Source organism: Crotalus tigris, unplaced genomic scaffold, assembly GCF_016545835.1.
Source record: "Crotalus tigris isolate CLP2741 ecotype Arizona unplaced genomic scaffold, ASM1654583v1 scf7180000017596.1218436, whole genome shotgun sequence".
NCBI classification, from domain to species: Eukaryota; Metazoa; Chordata; class Lepidosauria; order Squamata; family Viperidae; genus Crotalus; species Crotalus tigris.
This window is the reverse complement of record NW_024096501.1, coordinates 608228-629064: the sequence shown is the minus strand read 5'-3', so window position 1 is coordinate 629064 and position 20837 is coordinate 608228. Positions and strand designations below refer to the sequence as shown.

General features: G+C 43.0%; 1 protein-coding gene across 13 annotated transcripts in view; it reads left to right on the top strand.

Annotated features, from left to right (window-relative positions):
• LMO7 (LIM domain 7) overlaps positions 1 to 20837 on the top strand; it is a 149726-nt gene that overhangs the window by 72845 nt on the left and 56044 nt on the right. For all 13 annotated transcript variants that reach the window (XM_039365749.1, XM_039365765.1, XM_039365723.1 and 10 more), the window contains exon 4: positions 5229 to 5335. In XM_039365749.1, the coding sequence (XP_039221683.1) occupies positions 5229 to 5335 (107 nt within the window). The remainder of the gene's footprint in view (positions 1 to 5228; positions 5336 to 20837) is intronic.

The window sequence follows — 20837 nt, the reverse complement described above, 5'->3', positions numbered from 1 at the left end:
ATTGTGATCGATTAGAAAAGCATATATATATGCTAATAGATGGATGGATGGATGGATGGATAGAGCGATAGAGAGATAGATGATATAGATGGATAGATAGAGATGACAGAGAGATAGATGTAGATAGATAGATAGATAGATAGATAGATAGATAGATAGATAGATAGATAGATAGGAGAGAGATGAGAGAGAGAAAGAGATAGATAGATAGATAGTAATAGTAGTAAAGTTGGAAGGGACCTTGGAGGTCATCTAGTCCAACCCCCTGCTCGGGCAGGAAACCCTACACCATTTCGGACAAATGGCTGTCCAGTCTCTTCTTAAAAACTTCCAGTGTTGGAGCATTTACTGCTTCTGGAGGCAAGCTGTTCCACTGATTAATTGTTCTCACTGTCAGGAAGTTTCTCCTTAGTTCTAGGTTGCTTCTCTCCTTGATTAGTTTCCACCCGTTGCTTCTTGTCCTGCCTTCAGCTGCTTTGGAAAATAGCTTAATTCCCTCTTCTTTATGGCAGCCCCTGAGATATTGGAATACTGCTATCATGTCCCCCCTTGTCCTTCTCTTCGTTAAACTAGACATACCCAATTCTCGCAACCGTTCCTTATATGTTTTAGCCTCCAGTCCCCTAATCATCTTTGTTGCTCTTCTCTGTAGATAGATAGATAGATAGATAGATAGATAGATAGATAGATAGATAGATAGATAGTTAGAGATAGATGATATAGATGGATAGATATAGATAGATAGAGAGAGATGAGAGAGATAGATGTAGATAGATAGAAGAGAGATGAGATGAGATAGAGAGAAAGAGAGAGAGAGAGAGAGAGAGAGAGAGAGATGGATAGATTGAAAGATGACAGAGAGAGATGATAGATAGATAGATTATAGATAGGTAATAATGGATAGATAGACAGACAGACAGTCAGATAGACAGACAATATTCAATTTCTTGATTTTTGTTAATTAACGGGCTTAGTATGGTACATCATATGGTTTCCTTTAGGATTCAGAACATTTTCTTGAAAGGCCGTGAAATGAATTCATATGAAAAGGATTTAATCTCCTTTTTGATGAAGAAATCTCGTGGTTACGTGATGAAATTTAGACTGCTGATAACCCAGAGCCACGAATAGGCTGTGAGTATTACAAAGACTATCCCAAGAATCAGGAAAAAAAATCAAATCATATCAAAGGTAAATAGGAAGTTATGATTGTTCAGTTCCATGACAACTGTTGAGTAATGGAACAAAATTGTGCTGAGTAATCCCGTATCTACCTCCCACGAAACTCTGTCCCTGATTTCCTTCTTTGACTAGATTTGAGGAAAAAAGAGAAAGAGAAAAAACTTCATTGTCTATGTTCATCATTTATTATACTCTGATCTTCTTGAAGAAGAAGAAAAATACTTATGGATATTTATTCTTAGTATCTAGGGCATACCAATACACCATTCACATAATATGTAAATATATCCACTTTGTATAAACTATAAATTAACTGCTGTATGATATTTAGTGGGAAAAACGACCCAATCCAACTGTAATATTTTCATTTGGCTTATTTCTTATCCGGTATTCATCAGTGTTCCTGTTATTACAATGACATGATTTTTTATTTTGGCTCTCATTGTGTAGCGCTTAGTTACTACAAGCTACAGGGGTGTGCTGTTGAAGTTTTAAGAATTAAGAAAAATAACACTAAAACAACTTGAAGTGGCAAGAATAAATGCTTGAAGAGAAGTGTTTGTATAACTGACTGAAAGGTTTTAATTTGGTAGGGCCTACATCTACTAACTAATTCACAGCTATTACGACTCCTTCCTGTCTAACTTTTAGCCCTGTTGAAACTCAAGTAGAAGAACGAGTGCGTGAATCAAGACAGAAAAGAAATCCAGCATCTGTGCTGCAGGATCAAATCCTGGTATAGACTGTGATTTATCCCTTTCTCACACCTGTTTACACACCTCTTTCCCTCTTCCCATTCCTGGGCAACCTGCTAAAGAGGCCCCAAGGCTTGCAGTGCTGCCCAGCTGAAGGGCAGAAGGGTGATGTCAGTGATTTTCTGCCACATTCCAGAACTCTCATTGATGACGTGATTCCCGCCCAGCCCTTTGCTTAAGCAAGTGCAAAAAGCAGCCAACTCAAGCGTTGCTCAGCTGGAATTGAGTGCAGGCCAGGATTTTTATTTTTATTTTTTTTAAAAAAAAAAAAATACTTACTGCATAACATGTCCTGTCTCTCACATGCTTTTCTCATGATTTGGGTTCCTTTTCTGCAAACACTGCTGCATCTTTCTGCAAAATCAAAAGAAATAATCAATTGTCCAGTGATTTAGTTACTGAACTCGAGACTGCTCGAATTCAGTGGGGGTAGTTCTGCCTCTCCTGGTTTGCTTCTGTTCTTCCAAATGGATCCTGCCCAGCTGGGGAGAGCTGGAAAAAGAAAGATAAGAGTCAAGATCACGTGAAGTATGAGTACCGCTATATAAAACCTTAGTAAGACCACCTCTAGAATACTGCATCCAGTTTTGGTCACCACATTATCAAAAAAGATGTTGAGACTCTGGAAAGAGTGCAGAGAAGAACAACTAAAACGACTAAATGATATATAAAGAACGGTTGAAGGAATTGGGTCTGGCTAGTTCAGAGAAAAGAAAGAGTAGGGGTGATATGATAGCAGTATTCCAATATTTGAGGGGCTGCCACAAAGAAGAGGAGGTCAACCTATTTTCCAAAGCAACAGAAGGCAGGGCAAGAAGCAATGGATGGAAAGTAATGAAGGAGAGAAGCAACCTAGAACTCTGAAGAAACTTCCTAACCAGTGGACTGGCTTGCTTTCAGAAGTTGTGGGTGTTCCATCACTGAAAGACTGGACAGCTACTTCTTTGAAATTGTATAGGGTCTCCTGCTTGAGCAGAGGATTGGACTATAAGACCTCCAAAGACCCTTCCAAATCTATTATTCTATATTGGGTAAATGCAGCTATATGCCTTGGCACCTACAATCTTCTGAGCGAGAAAGAATAGAAGGGTGCATAATTCAGAGGGGAAGACGGCACTCAGGGAGGGAAGCACCTAGGCTGCAAGATGGAATGAGTGACCCAATAGTTGTCGATGATGATGTTATCCAGTTGTGTCCAACTCTTGGTGATTCCATCAACCAAGTCTCTCCCTATCTTCTGATCTTGCGCTACTTCGTTGAGTTGTTCTATGCTCTGGTTGGTGTCAGCTTTGATGGTGTTCAGCCACCGTGTTCTTTGGCAGCCTGGTTTCCTTTTACCACTAACTCTTCCACGCACAATTGCTTTCTCCAGTGATCCAATAATTATCGGCAGCGGTTCGATGGATTGCTGGCTGAAGCCAAGCTTGAGCACCAGAAGGGAAAACATTCTGGAATTCAGGAATTTCCAGGATGTTTGCAGAACAAACAGTAGTGGGTGGGCAGCCCTTTGGTATGGCCACCCCCAAAGCCATGTGGGAGTGTGCTGATCCCCCAAAAGAATTAGCATCCTGGGCACCTGCCCAGCTTAGCCACATGCTGTGCCAGGGAGCAAAGGCTGCTGGAGTTATTACAGCCCAGTGTAATCCGGAGACCTGTTTACAAGCAAAACTCCAACCTACCCTTCGCCATGGACTTTGAACCCTCACACACTTTCAGCCCACAAAATAGGATGCAAATAGGACAAATACAAATTTTTTTGACTGCGGAAATGAATGGTAATTTTAAGTGTTATAATCCCCAGCTGTCCTAGAAAAGAGCTCTTTTGGTTTTCAGTGTCAGGGATATTGAATCCAGAGCGTGGTTAGTTTTAGTCTTATCCTCTTGTGCTTGGAGGGTGACAGAGCTTCCATTCCTTCACTCCCCCCCTCCGGCCCCCTCAGACACGTGGGAATGCTTGCCGTTTTTCAAAAATTGCTAAACGGGGCTTCCCTCTGCCCCAGCTGGCCAGCCAAAGCCAGGAAAGAGAGATGACGGAGGATGTTCTGAATTGCAATTCAGCCCGACTGGAATTGCAATTAGCCCAACTTTTGGGGGAGCCGAGTTAACTGGAAACACCCCATTTCTGGACTGCTTGTTTCCTAGTTCGGCATGCTTCTTACCCAGAGTGTTGTTTTCTCCGGTGTTTAGAACAGTGGTTCTCAATCTGTGGGTCAGGACCCCATTTGGGGTCGCATGACCATTTCACGGGGGTCGCCAAACAACGCAGTCCGCCATTTTTTCCCCCCTTTTCCTTAGCTGTGCTACTCCCTTTTATTCTATTGGCTTTTGAAAGCCAATAGAATAGACTCTCTTGAATAGAGTAATTTTATTGGCTTTCAAAAGCCAATAGGAATTGTCCAGTCTGTCTCTGCCCTGCTGAGCCCGCCAAAAGTCCCATTCTGCAAACGGTGCTGCACCAGTTGAGTAGTCCTCGACTTACGACCGGTTGAGTAGTCCTCGACTTACGACCGGTTGGGGGGTCGCGGCCTTAAAAAGGTTGAGAATAACTGGTTTAGAATCTAGATCTGAACATTGGGGGGGGGGGAACTCAGAGAATTAGGCTAAAGAGTTAGACTAATTGGCATTCCCAGGCAAGGAGAACCTTGTTTCCACCATCTCTCTGCAGGGTTCAAGGTAAGCTCTCCCTGGAGCAAGTGGCACAAATCCCTGCCCAGCCACACCTAATTTGCCCAGTGAAACTGCAGATTCTGCTCAGTCTCTGCTCTTGCCTCGCCTTTTGCCTTGTCTCTCTCTCTCTCTCTCTCTCTCTCTCTCTCTTTCTTTCTCTCTCTCTCTCTCTTCCCCTCCCCCCCCCATCCTCGGTAACCAAAACCCACTCGCAGGTGGTGCTTTCTGCAATCCTCGGTGGCATAGTAACAGTTCCTCCTCCCTCGCTGCTCCTCCGTTGCCAACCATTCCTGGGTGGGTGAATGTCAGCAGCCGGAGTTATTTTTAAATGTGAGAGGTGAGGCTTGTCATGCAAAGCTTAAAAAAAAAAAAAAAAAAAAAGAGGGCGTTTGTTTGCAGAGCTGACACCGAGGGGAGGCTGCTCCTCACTGGCCAGCCCATGTTGCCTTTTTTACCTGCTAATCTTTAACGTGCCTGTCAGTCAAAGCAGCTCCTTCCAGAGCCACAGGAAATGTTCCTTGTCATCTGTGAATCCTGAGGACCACAGGCTGGACTTTGAGACCTGCACGCTTTCCGCCACGCTCCTTCACTAAGTAGCCGCCTCCTTCTGCTTCTCTTTCGCAGGATAATATCAACGTCTTCTTGAAAGCCTGCGAAAACCTTGGATTAAAAGAAGCTCAGCTTTTTCATCCTGGTGACCTTCAGGATTTATCTAATCGAGTTACCGTCAAGTAAGTACGGCTAAGTCTTCTGCTTCCTACATGTCTGTTGAGATGTGCAAGTTGAGATTCGCTGTTAAGTTCCAGGAAAAAGCTCGCCCAGTCCTGAGGAGTGTGTGTGTGTGTGTGTGTGTGTGTGTGTGTGTAAAGCTACTTGACAGATTAATAGTTACATTAATTCAGAGACAGAAATGCAAAACTTGACCCGGAAAAGTTGTTTTTACTCCATGACGGTAATGTTGAGTGTTTATTCTGCGCTGAGATGTTTATTTAGGGTGGTCTAGAGTTGTCTTCAGCCAAGCCTTCAGATACAACACCTGTAAAACTCTACTGAGAATGCAGACTCTGTCCTCTGTAGAGAAACATGGGATAGGTGGCATGTGAGCTGCTGGCTACACTCAGCGACGGTGGACCAGGAAATCTTTCGGTTTAACTTTAACCTCAGTTTTACCCGAAGCAACGGGTGACCGCGCCTTTAGCCCATGACATCCTTTCTGAGATATGGCATTCATCACCTTGACCCTCCCTAACGTTGACCCACGAGTGACGAACAGGAATTCCATCAGAGAGTTTTCTCTGCACCCATCAGGAAGTGTCAGAAAGTTTTGCTATGAACGGCTTGTCTATATCGGTGGGCCTGCTTTATCTTAGGAAGGGAATACACTTAGCAAAATGAACGTCAAGGACGCTGTGGCCGGATAAACGGACTAGCTTAATTGTTCAAATAATTATTTTAGATTTGCTCATTTAAGAGCACTGGACCTTGCACAGCCTGCTTGAGAATGCCAGAAAAGGTGTGTGTACGTGTGTTTGTCCACGTATGTGGTTTCTAAGTTTAAAAGCAGCGAACGGCAAAGCCCCTCACAGTTGGTCAAGACTATACGTATTCCTGAGTTAAAGGAGGCATTCGGCAAATTGTGGCGTTTCTGGAAGAGGGCACAAATGGAGGATCTCATACTCCTTTCCCACTTGGCTTTCCTTTGGTTTGGGAAAGGCAGCACGTGAAAGAACGGTAAACAGCTTTGCGAAATCCACCTGACTAAATCTTTTGCAACCTGCAAAAGCAAGTAATCAAAAGTGACCTCTCTGACAACTATGGCTGTGGGGTGCCAGAATTGTTCCCAGGCAGTCAAGCCGGGAACGCCATGGCACTGGTTCCCCTTCCTGTCAGGGGAAAGCAAAGCAGCCGGCAAGTCTCCTAACAGGTTCCCTTTCAACGTGTGGGCCTGACAAGAAGGGCTGGCAGCTTCCCGAGACTCAGATTTGCATTCCTGTGGAGCTGCCTCTCTCTCGGTCCCCTCCCGCAAGCGGCAGGAGTAAGTTGAGAAGGTGGTGCAATTCCCTCTCTCTCTCTGCTGGAAATGCTGTCGAACTGGCTGCTGCATGTATATGTGATGAGAGAGTTTTCGGCCACAATCTTCTCCTCCTCGTTGCGTTGTCGCAAACCCACGTTTGTAACCATTTCGAATACCGGTTTCCTTTTCCCTTCCCAAAGCCTTTGATCTGGGAGTGAGAGAGAAAAAAAGAGCACGGTTTTCTCTGAATGTTGTGCTGCAGAAAAGAAATATAGAATAATCGGATTGGAAGGGACCTTGGAGGTTTTCTAGTCCAACCCTCTGCCCATGGCAGGAGATAGTACGCCATGCTGGACTTTCTTTGGGCTTCATGAGATGGATACATGTAATCATAGAAAGAATTACAGAACAGAATAATAGAGTTGGGAGGAATCTTGGAGGTCTTCTAATAGTCTAACGCTCTGCTCAATCAGGAGACCCTACACCAGTGATGGCGAACCTTTTAGAGACCGAGTGCCCAAACTGCAACCCAAAACCCACTTATGCATTGTTGAGTGCCAGGTGGGTGTGGCCCATTGGGTGGGTGTGGCTGCGGTGGTAACAGCCAACTGGGTGAGACTAAAAAGTTCAATCAATCAATTCCAATTCTGCAAGATCTTTTTTTTTCCTGCGAGAAGTTGAAATTGACTGATTGAACCTTTTTTTTTTTTTTTTTGCACACGGCAGTGGAGGCCTAAAGCGAAAAGGTTTTATTAAACCCAGCTGAAGGCCTAGGACTGGGGCAACGGCGCACGTGCCCACAGAGAGGGCTCTGAGTGCCGCCTCTGGCACCCGTGCCATAGGCTCGCCACCACTGCCCTATACTATTTCAGACAAATGGTTGTCCAATCCTCTTAAAAACCTCCAGTGTTGGAGCACCCACAACTTCTGGAGGCAAGTCCTTCCACTGATAGTTCTCACTGTCAGGAAGTTTCTCCTTAGTTCTAGGTTGCTTCTCTCCTTGATTAGTTTCCACCCATTGCTTCTTGTCCTGCCTTCAGGTGCTCTGGAGAATAGCTTGACTCCCTCTTCTTTGTGGCCACCCCTTTTATGTTTCTTGGTTGATCCTATGAGAATGTTCCCTGGCTTCCCAGCTCTCACCTTTGCTCCCCAAATTGGAAGGCAACCGGTTTGCCATTAACTCTTTCAAAATAGTTTTTTTTTTTCATATTTTTCTTGACCTTTACGAGGAAAAACACCCTCTGTCAAGACTGCCCTGGTTGAAGAGTTGCAGCCTGGCGAAAGGCTGAAGGACCATAGTCATTCAGAAATGGTTCTTTTCTTCTGGGTTGGCTTAAGCAAGGCTGGAATGATAAGTCTGTAATAGGAGCTCATTGGAGGTGGCAGTCCCTGGCAGAGAAAATCAGCGGAGATCAGGCAGTTTAATAGTAAATCTGTTGTGTAAGAGTTGTGTTGAAACTCTCCTAGGAACCAAAACCCAACTAGTGCTGATGAGATTGTGGGCGAAACTGGGCAAATCGGTTGACATCCAGGCTGCTGATTGTTCTGAGAAAAGGCAATCTTCATTCTTGTGATGAACTCTCACTCCCACAACCCTTTCCTTTCCTTTTCAAGCTGCGCTTCCTCCATTTTAGCAAGGATATCTAAAGCAGGGCTTTTCTACCTTTTCACCCATTGTACCACTTTTAGGATATGGCAACATCCGAGTACCACCAGTTGCCTAGCAAGGGGTCAAAAACTTGATGACCAAAAAAAGGGAGGGGGAAGTGATAAAGTACAGGTAGTCCTTGACTTACAACAGTTCGCTTAGTGACTGTTTGAAGTTACAATGGCACTGGAAAAAGTGCCCCCCAAGCCACAGCCAAGCAAGACACCTGCCTGCCTGCTCGTCGGCACTCTTCCTCCTGTCCGAGGTTTTCATTGTTGTGAGCATTTCCATTGAGGATTGGCAGTGGGGGCGGGGTGGGGGGTGTTTGGTCTTTATTCCCCCCCCCCATCTGCTGGGTGGTTGTAGCAGGTTTTGGTCACTTCACTGTGATAGTCATAAATATGAATCAATTGCCAAGCATCTGAGTGTAAATCACAAGACCCTGGAGATGCTGCAACATTCCAACTGATCGGTGCTTCTTCTGGGTCAGCAGAAGCGCCAGGATCAGCGCCGAGCTCCAGCTGGAGCCTGGTGCTGATCCTGGTGCTTCCGCTGAGCCCTGACAGCCCTGCAGCTCCAGCCATCTCTCACTCAGGCTTTTGCGGTGCTGCCACCAGTTCAGCTCATTCCCCTCCCCCGCTACCACTTTTCTAGGATGGTCACGTACCACCTGCCAAGTGCCAATGTACCATGGGTGGTACCCGTACCACTGGTTGAAAAGCCCTGATCTAAGTACTTGGTGGTGTCTTCCAGACAAGTTGGACAGCAACTCCAGCCAGAACAGTGGAAGGCGATGATGAATGAAATAATGCATATCCTTCACCACCAACACCCCCCCCCCCAAGAGGGAATTTGGAAAGCTACTATCTTTTACAGAAGTCAGTTTCCAATTTTGCAAACCTTGGAACTTGATGCCTGTTTTAATCAGCTGGGGGAAATATATTCAAAAACTAGATGGACCAAGAGAATGAAAAGTGCATCCAGGTTTTTCTTGGCACTGACTTTCCGTACGAGCAGATTGTGCATTAATCTCTGCTTTCTGTAGGAAATGAGCATGTCTCGAGGTCAAAACAGCCAAGATTATTACAGGGTGCAATGTGAAACTCCAGCTAAAAATACTTGCAGGCACTTGGAGAAAGCTACACAACATCTTTTGGTCTTTTGCATCATCTGAGGAGGTGCTGCGCCCTGAGGCTTTGGGACCTTGATGTGGTTTTGGTTTTCCATGCGCCTTTTTTGTAAATTTTGACATATTTAATTTGAATTATTAGTTTCAACTTAAGAAAGAATCTTGCTCTGAAAAATGAATCCAATAATTAATAATAATAATAATAGTAATAATAATAAAGTTGGAAGGCACCTTGGAGGTCATCTAGTCCAACCCTCTGCTCTGGCAGGAAACCCTATACCGTTTCAGACAAATGGCTTCCCAGTCTCTTCTTAAAGACTTCCAGTGTTGGAGCATTCACCGCTTCTGGAGGCCGGTTGTTCCACTGGTTAATTGTTCTAACTGTCAGGAAGTTTCTCCTTAGTTCTAGGTTTGCTTCTCTCCTTGATTAGTTTCCATCCGTTCCTTCTTGTCCTGCCTTCAGGTGCTTTGGAGAATAGCTTGACTCCCTCTTCTTTGTGGCAGCCCCTGGGATATTGGAATACTGCTATCATGTCCCCCCTCGTCCTTCTCTTCATTAAACTAGACATATCCAATTCCAGCAAACGTTCCTTATATGTTTTAGCCTCCGGTCCCCTAATCATCATTGTTGCTCTTCTCTGCACTCTTTCTAGAGTCTCAACATCTTTTTTTACATCGAGGTAACCAAAACTGGATGAAGTATTCCAAGTGTGGCCTTACCAAGGCATTGTAAAATGGTATTAACACTTCACGTGATCTTGATTCTATCCCTCTATTAATGCAGTCTAGCACTGTGTTGGCTTTTTTGGCAGCTGCAGCACACTGCTGGCTCATATTTAAGTGATTGTCCACTAGGACTCCGAGATCCCTCTTACAGTTACTACTATTGAGAAAGGTACTATCTATACTATACCTATACCTATATATGTGCTCTTGTTAACTGTGGGAATAACCCAAGATTTTATCTGGCTAGTTCTAAGCATGCTTGCTCTGGAGTGTTCCTCAGGCCATTATATACATAATCCTCGTCTTACGACCACAATTGAGTCTCAAAATTTTTGTTGCTAAGTGAAACATTTGTTAAGTGAAATTTGTCCCATTTTAACACTTTTCAAGCTCCAGTTACTGAGTGAAATCACTGCAGTTGTTAACCGTTGCTAAGTGAATCTGGCTTCCCCATTGACTTGACTTCTGAGAAGGTCACAAAAGGTGATCACATGACCCCTGGCAACACTGCAACCGTCATAAATATGAGTCAGTGGCCAAGCATTCTGATTTTGAACATGTGACTATGAAGACATTGCAATAATCGTATGTCTGAAAAACGGTCATAGGTGACTTTTTTCCTGTGCTGTTGTAATTTTAAACGGTCACTAAGTGAACTATTGTAAGTCGAGGACTTGATTCCCTATGAATTCCCAGTGAATGGTGAGGAGATGTCCTGAATGAGGCCTTAACCCAGATGTCTCTTCCCATCTGGTCTGCAGCACAAGTATTTCTTTGCCTAAAAAGAATGCATCTTTATCAAGAGTTGACCTTCAATTGCTTGTTGCATAATAGTGTGGGACCTTGAATTTTCTGCCTTAAGCCTGTCTGTTTCTTATTTTGATTTATGAACTCTTAAGCAATTCTCTTAATAATTAGTCTGAATTGCCTTAATTCTGTAGATGTCTGACTCTGCAGTCTTCAGCAGATTATAGTAATTAAGTACCTTTGAACTTTTCTAGAAGGAATTTACCTGTGAAGCAGATTAGAATGAAACTGTGAATCCTGTGTCCAGATGTACAGTTATCGGCTATTATTATTATCTTAACAGGGCTAGCCAAAAAGCTCTTTTCCGGAATGGAGTGTTAAATGTGTGTCAGACCTAACGTGCTTTAAATTAAATTCCGAAATTCTGGAGTAGGCATGGTGGCCAAATCTTATCTGTCCATAAATAAATTAGTAAAGTAAATTGCTTCAATAGAAATTTTGCATCTAAGCGACTAAAGATTGGCCGAAATGCATAGATGTACCAGTTGTTTAAGCAATAGGAACAGTTGGAATTTCACTGAGACCTTTGCTTTCAGTGGTCTTGAAGGTAGTCAGATGGAACATGGATGTCATGACCATCACAGGAAATGCTTCTCCATGGAACCATTGATAGCCCCTAACTCTCCATAGTAAAGCTGGCTAATTTTTTTATTGTAGGAAGGAAAGGATGTCTTTCTAATTGACCTTTTTGTGCCACAAATTGTCAAACATTTTGAGATGAAAAAATTAGTTTGATTAGAAATTCTCTTAGCATTGCCACAATCCCTAGTAAAATATTAGAAAGAACTCTACCCTTTCAATCTAGCCCAGTGGTTCTCAACCTTTCTAATGCCGTGACCCCATAATACAGTTCTCTATGTTGTGGTGACCCCCAACCACTTATACATCACCGGGTGCCAGGGGCATGGCCAAAGAAAAGGGAGAAAAAAATGGTGGACAGCCTTGTTTGGCGACCCCCGTGAAATGGTTGTTCAACCCCTAATGGGGTCCCAACCCACAGGTTGAGAACCACTGCTCTAGCCTTCCATAGTACTGAAATTAGCTAATCTAGTAAAGAGAAGGACTAGGTGTAACATGATAGCAGTGTTCCAATATTTGAGGGGCTGCCACAAAGAAGAGAGGGTAAACTATTTTCCAAAGGACCTGAAGGCAGGACAAGAAGGAATAGATGGAAACTCATCAAGGAGTGAAACAACCTAGAACTAAGGAGAAATTTCCTAACAGTGAGAACAATTAACCAGTGGAACAGCTTGCCTTTAGAAATTGTGGGTACTCCATCAGTGGAGGCTTTTAAAGAGAGACTGGACAGCCACTTGTCTGACATGGTATGTAGTCTCCTGCTCCAGCAGAGAGTTGGATTAGAAGACCTCTAAGATTCCTTCCAACTCTGTTATTCTGCGAGGTTTTGTTAAATCCAGAGGGAGAAGAAGTTGCTTTTTGCTGCTTTTTCTGATTCTGCAGCTGAGACCCAGTTGAGATTGAGGTGACCAGTGAGTATGGATCATCTCGTTGTGTGAAAAGAGCTTATGTTGATAGCGCTACCAAAGTTACTACCATAATGAATTATTAGCAGCAGTCCCTTTTTAGAAGCCATTTTCATTCTGGGTTTAATCCTAAACAGGATTGTGCAATTGTACTTGAATTATTAAAACAATCTCATGTTTTTAAATTCATCCTAGACTGGAAAAGGAAAGTTCTCTTGATGCATGGATAATTGTGCAATTTAACCTTGGCGTATTGCGGTATTTTTAAAGCTTTACATTGTCACGTAAAAATTAAATGAAGTATAATTGAATTTCTAAATCACAGGAAATGTCAGAAAACATTTCCTATGTCCACAGAACACTTATTTATGGCTATTTTTTTTCATGTGTAGGAATGTCACGTGAGTACTTTCCATACGTTATCTATACAATAGGATCATGAGATTATTCCTGTTGATCAATGGCTAAACATATGTAATACCTGTAGAATGCAAAATAGATAGGTGTATTACAGAGAGATGAATAATGCTTTAGCTTTGAGATGAAGAAGTATATTGTGTCGTAGATTTACATAGCTTGTCTTCACTGTATATTGTTTTAATCTGACTACAAAGCTCATTGTCACTGAGTATCTTCCTTAATAATTCTCTTTGGAAGCCAGCTCTTCTGAAAGTCATAGCATCATAGCATCTTTAGTCGTAAGAGTTACCTGCTTGATGTTGTTGTTGTTGTTGTTGTTGTTGTTGTTTTCCAGAAGGGGGGAACCTGTGGCCCTCAGATGTCTAACCTCCATTTTTTTAAATATAATAAGGCAGTTCCTGAGGATTAGAATGTGACCAACTATGAATTAGAGCAGTGGTTCTCAGCCTGTGGGTCGGGACCCCATTTGGGGTCGAATGACTATTTCACGGGGGTCGCCAAACAACGCAGTCCGCCATTTTTTCCCCTTTTCCTTAGCTGTGCTACTCCCTTTTATTCTATTGGCTTTTGAAAGCCAATAGAATAGACTCTCTTGAATAGAGTCTAATTCTATTGGCTTTCAAAAGCCAATAGGAATTGTCTAGGCCAGTGCTTCTCAACCTTTTTTTTGTGGCGACCCTGGTCATAAGGACACGCCGCGCATGCGCGGTGGCGCCCCCATGCGTGGCACACATGCGCGGCGGCATCCCCCATGCACGGTGCGCATGCGTGGCGGCAGCCCCCATGTGCAGCGCATCCCCATGCTGACAAAAAAAATGGCGGATCGCGTTGTTTGGCAACCCCCGTGAAATGGTCGTTCGACCCCAAATGGGGTCGCGACCCACAGGTTGAGAACCGCTGGTCTAGGCTGTCTCTGCCCTGCTGAGCCCGCCAAAAGTCCCATTCTGCAAACGGTGCTGCACCAGTTGAGTAATCCTCAACTTACAACCGGTTGAGTAGTCTTCGACTTACGACCGGTTGGGGGTCGTGGCATTAAAAAGGTTGAGAACCACTGAATTAGAGAGTTGTGTGTATAAGAGAGAGTGTGAGAGACGTTGTCAGTGGTGGTTACTACCCAAAGTAGGGAGACAATGGACCCTGGATGGTTAGTCAAAGTTAGTCCTGTTCACCTTAATATATATGGGATGACTTTCTGTCTCAATAACAGTTTTGATATTATCCAGATTCTGTTTCTATTCTTGGCCTTAGGTAACCAAAGAAAAAGAAGAATGACAGGTAGATGTGTGGAATGTCTTTGAAGGTCCTATAAAGAACGTCCAATCCTTTTCTCTTCTAAGTACTCATCTAGTGTGGCTTAATCCCAAAGGGTGTGGATCTGTTTTTCTTCTGTCTATATGTGTATATGTTGGAACATGTTCAAATGCTGCTTTTTTGATCAAGCGGCTGTAATAAGAAGGAAAGTATTTATCGCCCAGCCCCTGTTTGCTGACAGCAGAATGTTTTGGGGCATGGAAACTGAACGGTCCTCCACCCTGAAGCAGCTTGTCCGTCTTCTGTTGTTTTGAAAGGTCCCAGCCAGTTCCATAGTTCTGATAATAGTGCCTGTATATACAAAGTCACGTGACAAACTCTGAAAGGGACTTTCTCTGCTGAGATTGCTTTCAAAAAGACACTTTATTTGTTGAAATGTCAGCTTGGTGCAATTGCAAGAATGCTACTGCTGATTCACTGATATTTGCCCACTTGAACGTTACCCTCCCATGTTTGTCCGCTTGTATCCTTAGAGGAACAACAGAAAATTCTTGTGGATGACTCACATGTGATGCTAATTTCGGGCAGCAGAGTAGATCGATAGCTATGCGGACAAGCACATAAGTGCAACCCCACACATGATTGGTGTGTCTAAAAATAAGCCCACAACTTGCCTGCACCCAGGCACTGGTGAGCACCTTCGTAAAGACAAATGAGATGTTTTGATCAATGGAATAGGGGGAAAGGTCTGTATTTCATTTTTTATTTGCCAAAAAAAAATAAAGTGGTCTTAAGTGATTTCCTAATATCACCTGTCAGACATCCCCTTGCACAAGGGGTTCTTCAGGAAACACCAACAAGTCTCACTCTGATTGATGGTTAATTTCTAATATTAGAGATAGCTGTGATTTTTCTTGGTGGATCACTTGAGACAGACAAGACTAAGCCATGTATTAAGATGCCTCCCATCCATGAGAAAGGAAAGGAACGGAGAGGAGAGGAGGAAAGGAGAGAGAGAGAGAGAGAGAGAGAGAGAGAGAGAGAGAGAGAAGGAAGGAAGGAAGGAAGGAAGGAAGGAAGGAAGGAAGGAAGGAAGGAAGGAAATTCTCAAAGTTTGTAGTCTATTTTCCCAGTGACAACAAAGAAGAATCCAAAGTATAGAACTTAATGTCTTTAATTGCAATCAGCTAAATTTATCCTCTGTTTACAATGTTTGGGGGCCAATCACCCAGGAGTCTGATTTAGAAACTTACAACTTTTAAAAAAGGAACTGTCAAGCTTTTCTACTTTCCAAGAAATCATTTTGTCATATCTTTGTCTTTTCTTTTGTGCTTTCTGTTTTTAATGTAATCTTTTATTTCAGTCTGTAGACCATAAAAAATGTACAGTACCAATTTTGGACAAAATGGATAGGTTTTATTTATGAGGTCATTTTTTGTCTTTTTAAAAAACAGATGAAAAGTTTGCTTTTAGCGTCTTTAGAAAGTTCCGATTTAGCAAACGTCTAAACTTTTGATTTTCTTTTTAACTGTGCGCATTGAGTATTTAAGTGTTTTGAGTATTCAAGATTTTAAATTGTCCTATTGCATCTGGACACAGCAATAGGCACTATACTACAGTCTGGTTGCCATGGATGGAAAATACAACATTTGGTTTTATCTTGTGTACAGCATTTTGTGAGTTTAAGCCATCAAGTGATAAACAAGCGTCAGAAGAAAGTTCCGATTTAAACGGCTCCAAAGATTCTTTGTGTAGTAGGTACATCTCCCAGAGATCCAGCGAAACAACTTGATAAGCAATGGGCATCAAGTGATAAACAATGGGCATCATCATTTCAGGAGTTTAACTCTTCTCTCTACTTTTGTGTGATAATAGAATAGAATGGAATGGAATGGAATAATAGAATAGAGTAGAGTAGAATTAGAGTTGAATAGAATAGAGTAGAGTAGAGTAGAGTAGAGTATAGAGTAGAGTAGAATTAGAGTTGAATAGAATAGAGTAGAGTAGAATTAGTGTTGAATAGAATAGAATAGAATAGAATAGAATAGAATAGAATAGAATAGAATAGAATAGAATAGAATAGAAGACTTGGAAGGGACCTTAGAGGTCTTCTAGTCCAACCCCCTGCTTAGGCAGGAAACCCTATACCATTTCAGACAAATGGTAATGATAAATTAAATTGATGGAGAGGACCAATTGCAAAATCTGTAGTGGGTGCACCAAAAGAAAGAAAATGGCAGTCCCAAGACCAAAGCCAGATTCCAAGAATGAGTGTCAAAAAGTATTCCAACATAGTTGTCCTCAAAGAAGATCTTTGGTAGTCAAAGTGGGAGAAGGCAAAGGTCAACCAGGGTTCATGCTTAGTCTAGGACAGGGATAGGCAACCTTGGCTCTTTTATGACTCATGGACTTCAACTCCCAGAATTCCTGAGCCAGCATGGCTCAACTTGGAAACCTCTCCCCTCAGCATGGCTAGCTCAGGAATTCTGGGAGTTGAAGTCCACAAGTCATAAAAGAGCCAAAGTTGCCTACCCCTGGTCTAGGAGTAGGGGTGACAGAAGATATCAGAAGAAGCCAAAAAATTGGTGTCACCGAGACCTTAGAATCAAGAGCACTCCGGCTGCTTACCCAAATCTAGCAAACCATCTCCTGCATCTGAGAAGAACCAAACTAGACTTGCAGAGCCATGAAAAGGATTCAGAGGTTTGAGGGAAGTGTGTAGAGCAACCAGAAGTGAAGTTCATCTACATCAGGGGTCTTCAAACTTGGCCCTTTTATGACTTGTGGACTTCAACTCGCAGAATTCCTCAGCCAGGCACACTGGCTGAGGAATTCTGGGAGTTGAAGTCTACAAGTCATAAAAGGGCCACGTTTGAAGACCCCTGATCTACATCGTATCCCCCAGGTTGCAGAAGAAGCTGTGAGCCTTTCTAATTTCAGCTAGGATTCATTCTGACTTTGACCCCGGATCCTAGCAGAATGTTGCCATCCAGATATACAGAGGGACCCAGGCCATGGATATGAGATTATAGCTGAATAATCTTAAGTCACAAAGGGCTAATGTGCTTTGGTCTCCCTTCCACAAAACCTACATTAGCACAAGAATTTTAAACTGGAGTTGGACTAGAGTCTGTGGTCAACTTTCACAGCCTTGGCTGCATCATGGAGTGAGGAGAAAAAAAATGGAGGAAGACTTCCTGCTTGCATTCTTGAGCTGATTTCAATGTAGGGTGTGTATTTGTGTGGGCTAACCATTCTGTTCAGAAATGGAGCATTTCCGGGATGGTTTGTGTGTCTGTCTGACTTCTCGCCTGAGATGAACAGTGACTTAAAATGTATTGAATAGCCTTCCCAGGAATGGACGCGCAGCTGCCCAGAAGAAGGTTTTTTAGGATGTGAATCTTCCTTTTAGTTCTGCCACACCTTCTTCCTTTCCTGCATTGGTCATCGAGGTGACTCAAGGCACAAATGGGTAAATTCTTGGTTGAGTAGAAGGGGACAGCAGATACAGCATGGCTAGGCCAATCGGCTCCCTCAATCTAAAGCAAACCAGGGCATCTATCTGTTCTGCCCAAGCCCTGCTCACTGAGGTTATTGTCCAAGATTGGAGTGGGCGATGGGCAGAGGAATGTGCAGCTGTGCAGGGCAGTAAAGGGTATGGGCCAAAGCTGTGGGCAGAACGAGAGGGAGACACTGAAAGACTGATGAAAGAAGAGAAGTTAGCCAGCAGATGTCTGGAAGTTGAGTCACGGCAACGGGACTTCTTTTCCTTTTGGTTTGAAACATTTAGCTACTTATCCAAGTAATAATACTAATAAAGTTGGAAGGGACCTTGGAGGTCATCGAGTCCAACCCCCTGCTCAGGCAGGAAACCCAATACCATTTTAGACAAATGGCTGTCTAGTCTCCTCTTAAAAACTTCCAGTGTTGGAGCATTCACCACTTCTGGAGGCAGGTTGTTCCACTGGTTAATTGTTCTAACTGTCAGGTAGTTTCTCCTTAGTTCTAGGTTGCTTCTCTCCTTGGTTAGTTTCCATTGCTTCTTGTCCTGCCTTCAGGTGCTTTGGAGAATAGCTTGACTCCCTCTTCTTTGTGGCAGCCCCTGAAATATTGGAATACTGCTATCATGTCCCCCCCTTGTCCTTCTCTTCGTTAAACTAGACATACCCAATTCCAGCAACTGTTCCTTATATGTTTTAGCCTCCAGTCCCCTGATCATCTTTGTTGCTCTTCTCTGTACTCTTTCTAGAGTCTCAACATCTTTTTTACATCATGGTGACCAAAACTGGATGCAGTATTCCAAGTGTGGCCTTACCAAGGCATTGTAAAGTGGTATTAATACTTCACGTGATCTTGATTCTATCCCTCTGTTAATGCAGCCTAGCACTGTGTTGGCTTTTTTGGCAGCTGCAGCACACTGCTGGCTCATATCTAGGTGATTGTCCACTAGGACTCCGAGATCCTTCTCACAGTTGTTACTATTGAGCAAGGTATCCCCTGTACTATGCCTGTACATTTGGTTTTTCTTGCCTAAATGTAGAACCTTACCTTTTTCACCATTTAATTTCATTTTGTTAGATAGTGCTCAGTGTTCAAGTCTGTCCAGATCCACCCATATCTTAAGCCTATCTTCTTCAGTCTAAGCAAGTTGGTTTGGGGGACCCCATACATGTCCTCAAATAGGCGAGGAATCATTGCTCCTATACCCTTTCTCCTAGGTGGGTCATTAAGCATGGCTTCCTGGTGAACCTGTGAAGTGGTCTTGATCTTCCTGGGAGCTGATACAAGAGAAGAAGAAATAATGGGGAACAGGCTGTATCTGAGGATTAGGGTTAGGCCTGTTCTAAGCAGATGGCACCCATGCAAGATCTTGGCTATCTCAGATGGCAGGTGGTTGAGAAGCCACTGTTGTTTGATGCCATTCATGATGAGTCCTCTTATGGAAAGAAGGCCAGGTGAAGAGCACTAAGGATAAAACTTGCTACTCATTTCTATGGAAGCTGCTTAAAAAAAAGCACTTCAAGGCCATTGTCTTCAGCTTCATCTGTGACTCTCCAAGAACAAAAGAGCTTATGTAAGAGCCAAGAGGAAATATCAAGCATGTTATTGAAAGGAAACAGAACAAAATAAAACTAAGCACCGTGCCATAATCACAATGGAAATGTTCCTTAGGTGCTAGCAATTTCAAGCATCTCAACAATTTGTTAAGCTGATGAGACTCAACGTTTTCCAGGAGTAAAAAATTAAGAGTTTCAGAAGGCTTCCGAATCCTTGATTAGCCATCTCAATCCTTCTCTTGATTGGCTGAGCTGTCTGCATTGCCTTGAATAAGCCCCTGTTTAAGCCAGCCCATTGTTTTGAGTCCTAGACTGAACTATCCAATGCAAATTTTGCCTTAACCAGGCCACGTGGTGTCCTGTTGCTGAGTTCAGAGTAATCAAAAGAACATTCTTCTCCTGTTTCAACTGTAAATATAATAGAAATATTTGTATTGGCCAGGAGAAGGAAGCACTTTGAAGTGCTGGTGTCTTAATTTCCTTTTACTGTTTTTATTTCTTCATTAAACAAATGGTGGGTTTTGCAACCTTCACCCCTGGGAACAATACTAAAATGTTCAGAATGCTAAGTGAGTAAAATTATATTATGCATGGATTTTTTTTCCCCTGTACTTGAATTAGTCAAATATTAATCCATCACTGAGAATAAAAAGTCACAGTAATGTTTATGACGGGCATTTAATTGTATCCTTCAGTATAGATTTGCAACAGCACGTAGGATATAAGAGCTTTCGACATATTTCTCCACTCTAACATCGTGTTCTTTTTTCTTCTACCAATGTTCTCATTTATTTCATGTAATCATTTTATAAATCAATTATGGTATCTTGAAGCGAAAGTGACCTTTCGCTTTCTCTAAAGAGGATGTTGCACATTCAAGAGATGATTCTTTCTCCAACTGGTCCAGAGATAACAGAGGTCAGTCCGAGAATGTGCAACCAACCTACACGTTGCTGAAAATTTTGAGATGAATTTTCTGTGTCCACCATCAATTATCTGATGTATACTGTAAACTAGCAGTTTTAAACAGGACCGCTAGAGCAGGGGTCCACAACCTTGGCAACTTTACGACTTTGCTGGCTGAGGAATTCTGGGAGCTGAAGTCCACAAGTTGTAAAATTGCCAAGGTTGAGGATCCCTGCCCTAGAGAGATATGATTCCCATGGTGCCTTTCTCTGAAGCCATCTTACTTTTGTCACTGATTTGACTTCTGGCCTTTGAAAATTGCATTATTATCATCGAGATCCTCCAATCCTGGTCACTGTTATAAGTTCACTGGATTGGTCACTAGAATCAGAGGTTAGTCAGTGATGGGATTCAAATATGTGAACAACTGGTTCTCTGTGTGGATGCCACTTCCGGAAGTCCGTTCTGGGCCTGGGCAACAAAAAATTAGCTACCGGTTCTGCCGAAGTGGTGCAAACCAGCTGAATCCCACCACTGGGTTTAGTGTTCTGAGCTTTCACACTTGTGCTGGAGCCCATCCTTAGGGAACTTCTTTCTCACCCACCCTGGTGAGAGAGATGTTCCCTAAAGATGGGCTCCAGCACAAGTCCAAAAGCTCGGAAGACTAAACCTCTGGATCAGGTGACCAAACCAGATTGGATCCTGCAACATTATCCTGGGACACATATATTTGCCTTCATTTGCAAGTTCATTTTCTACCTGATTTTTTAGAAAAGTGAACGTTAAATAAG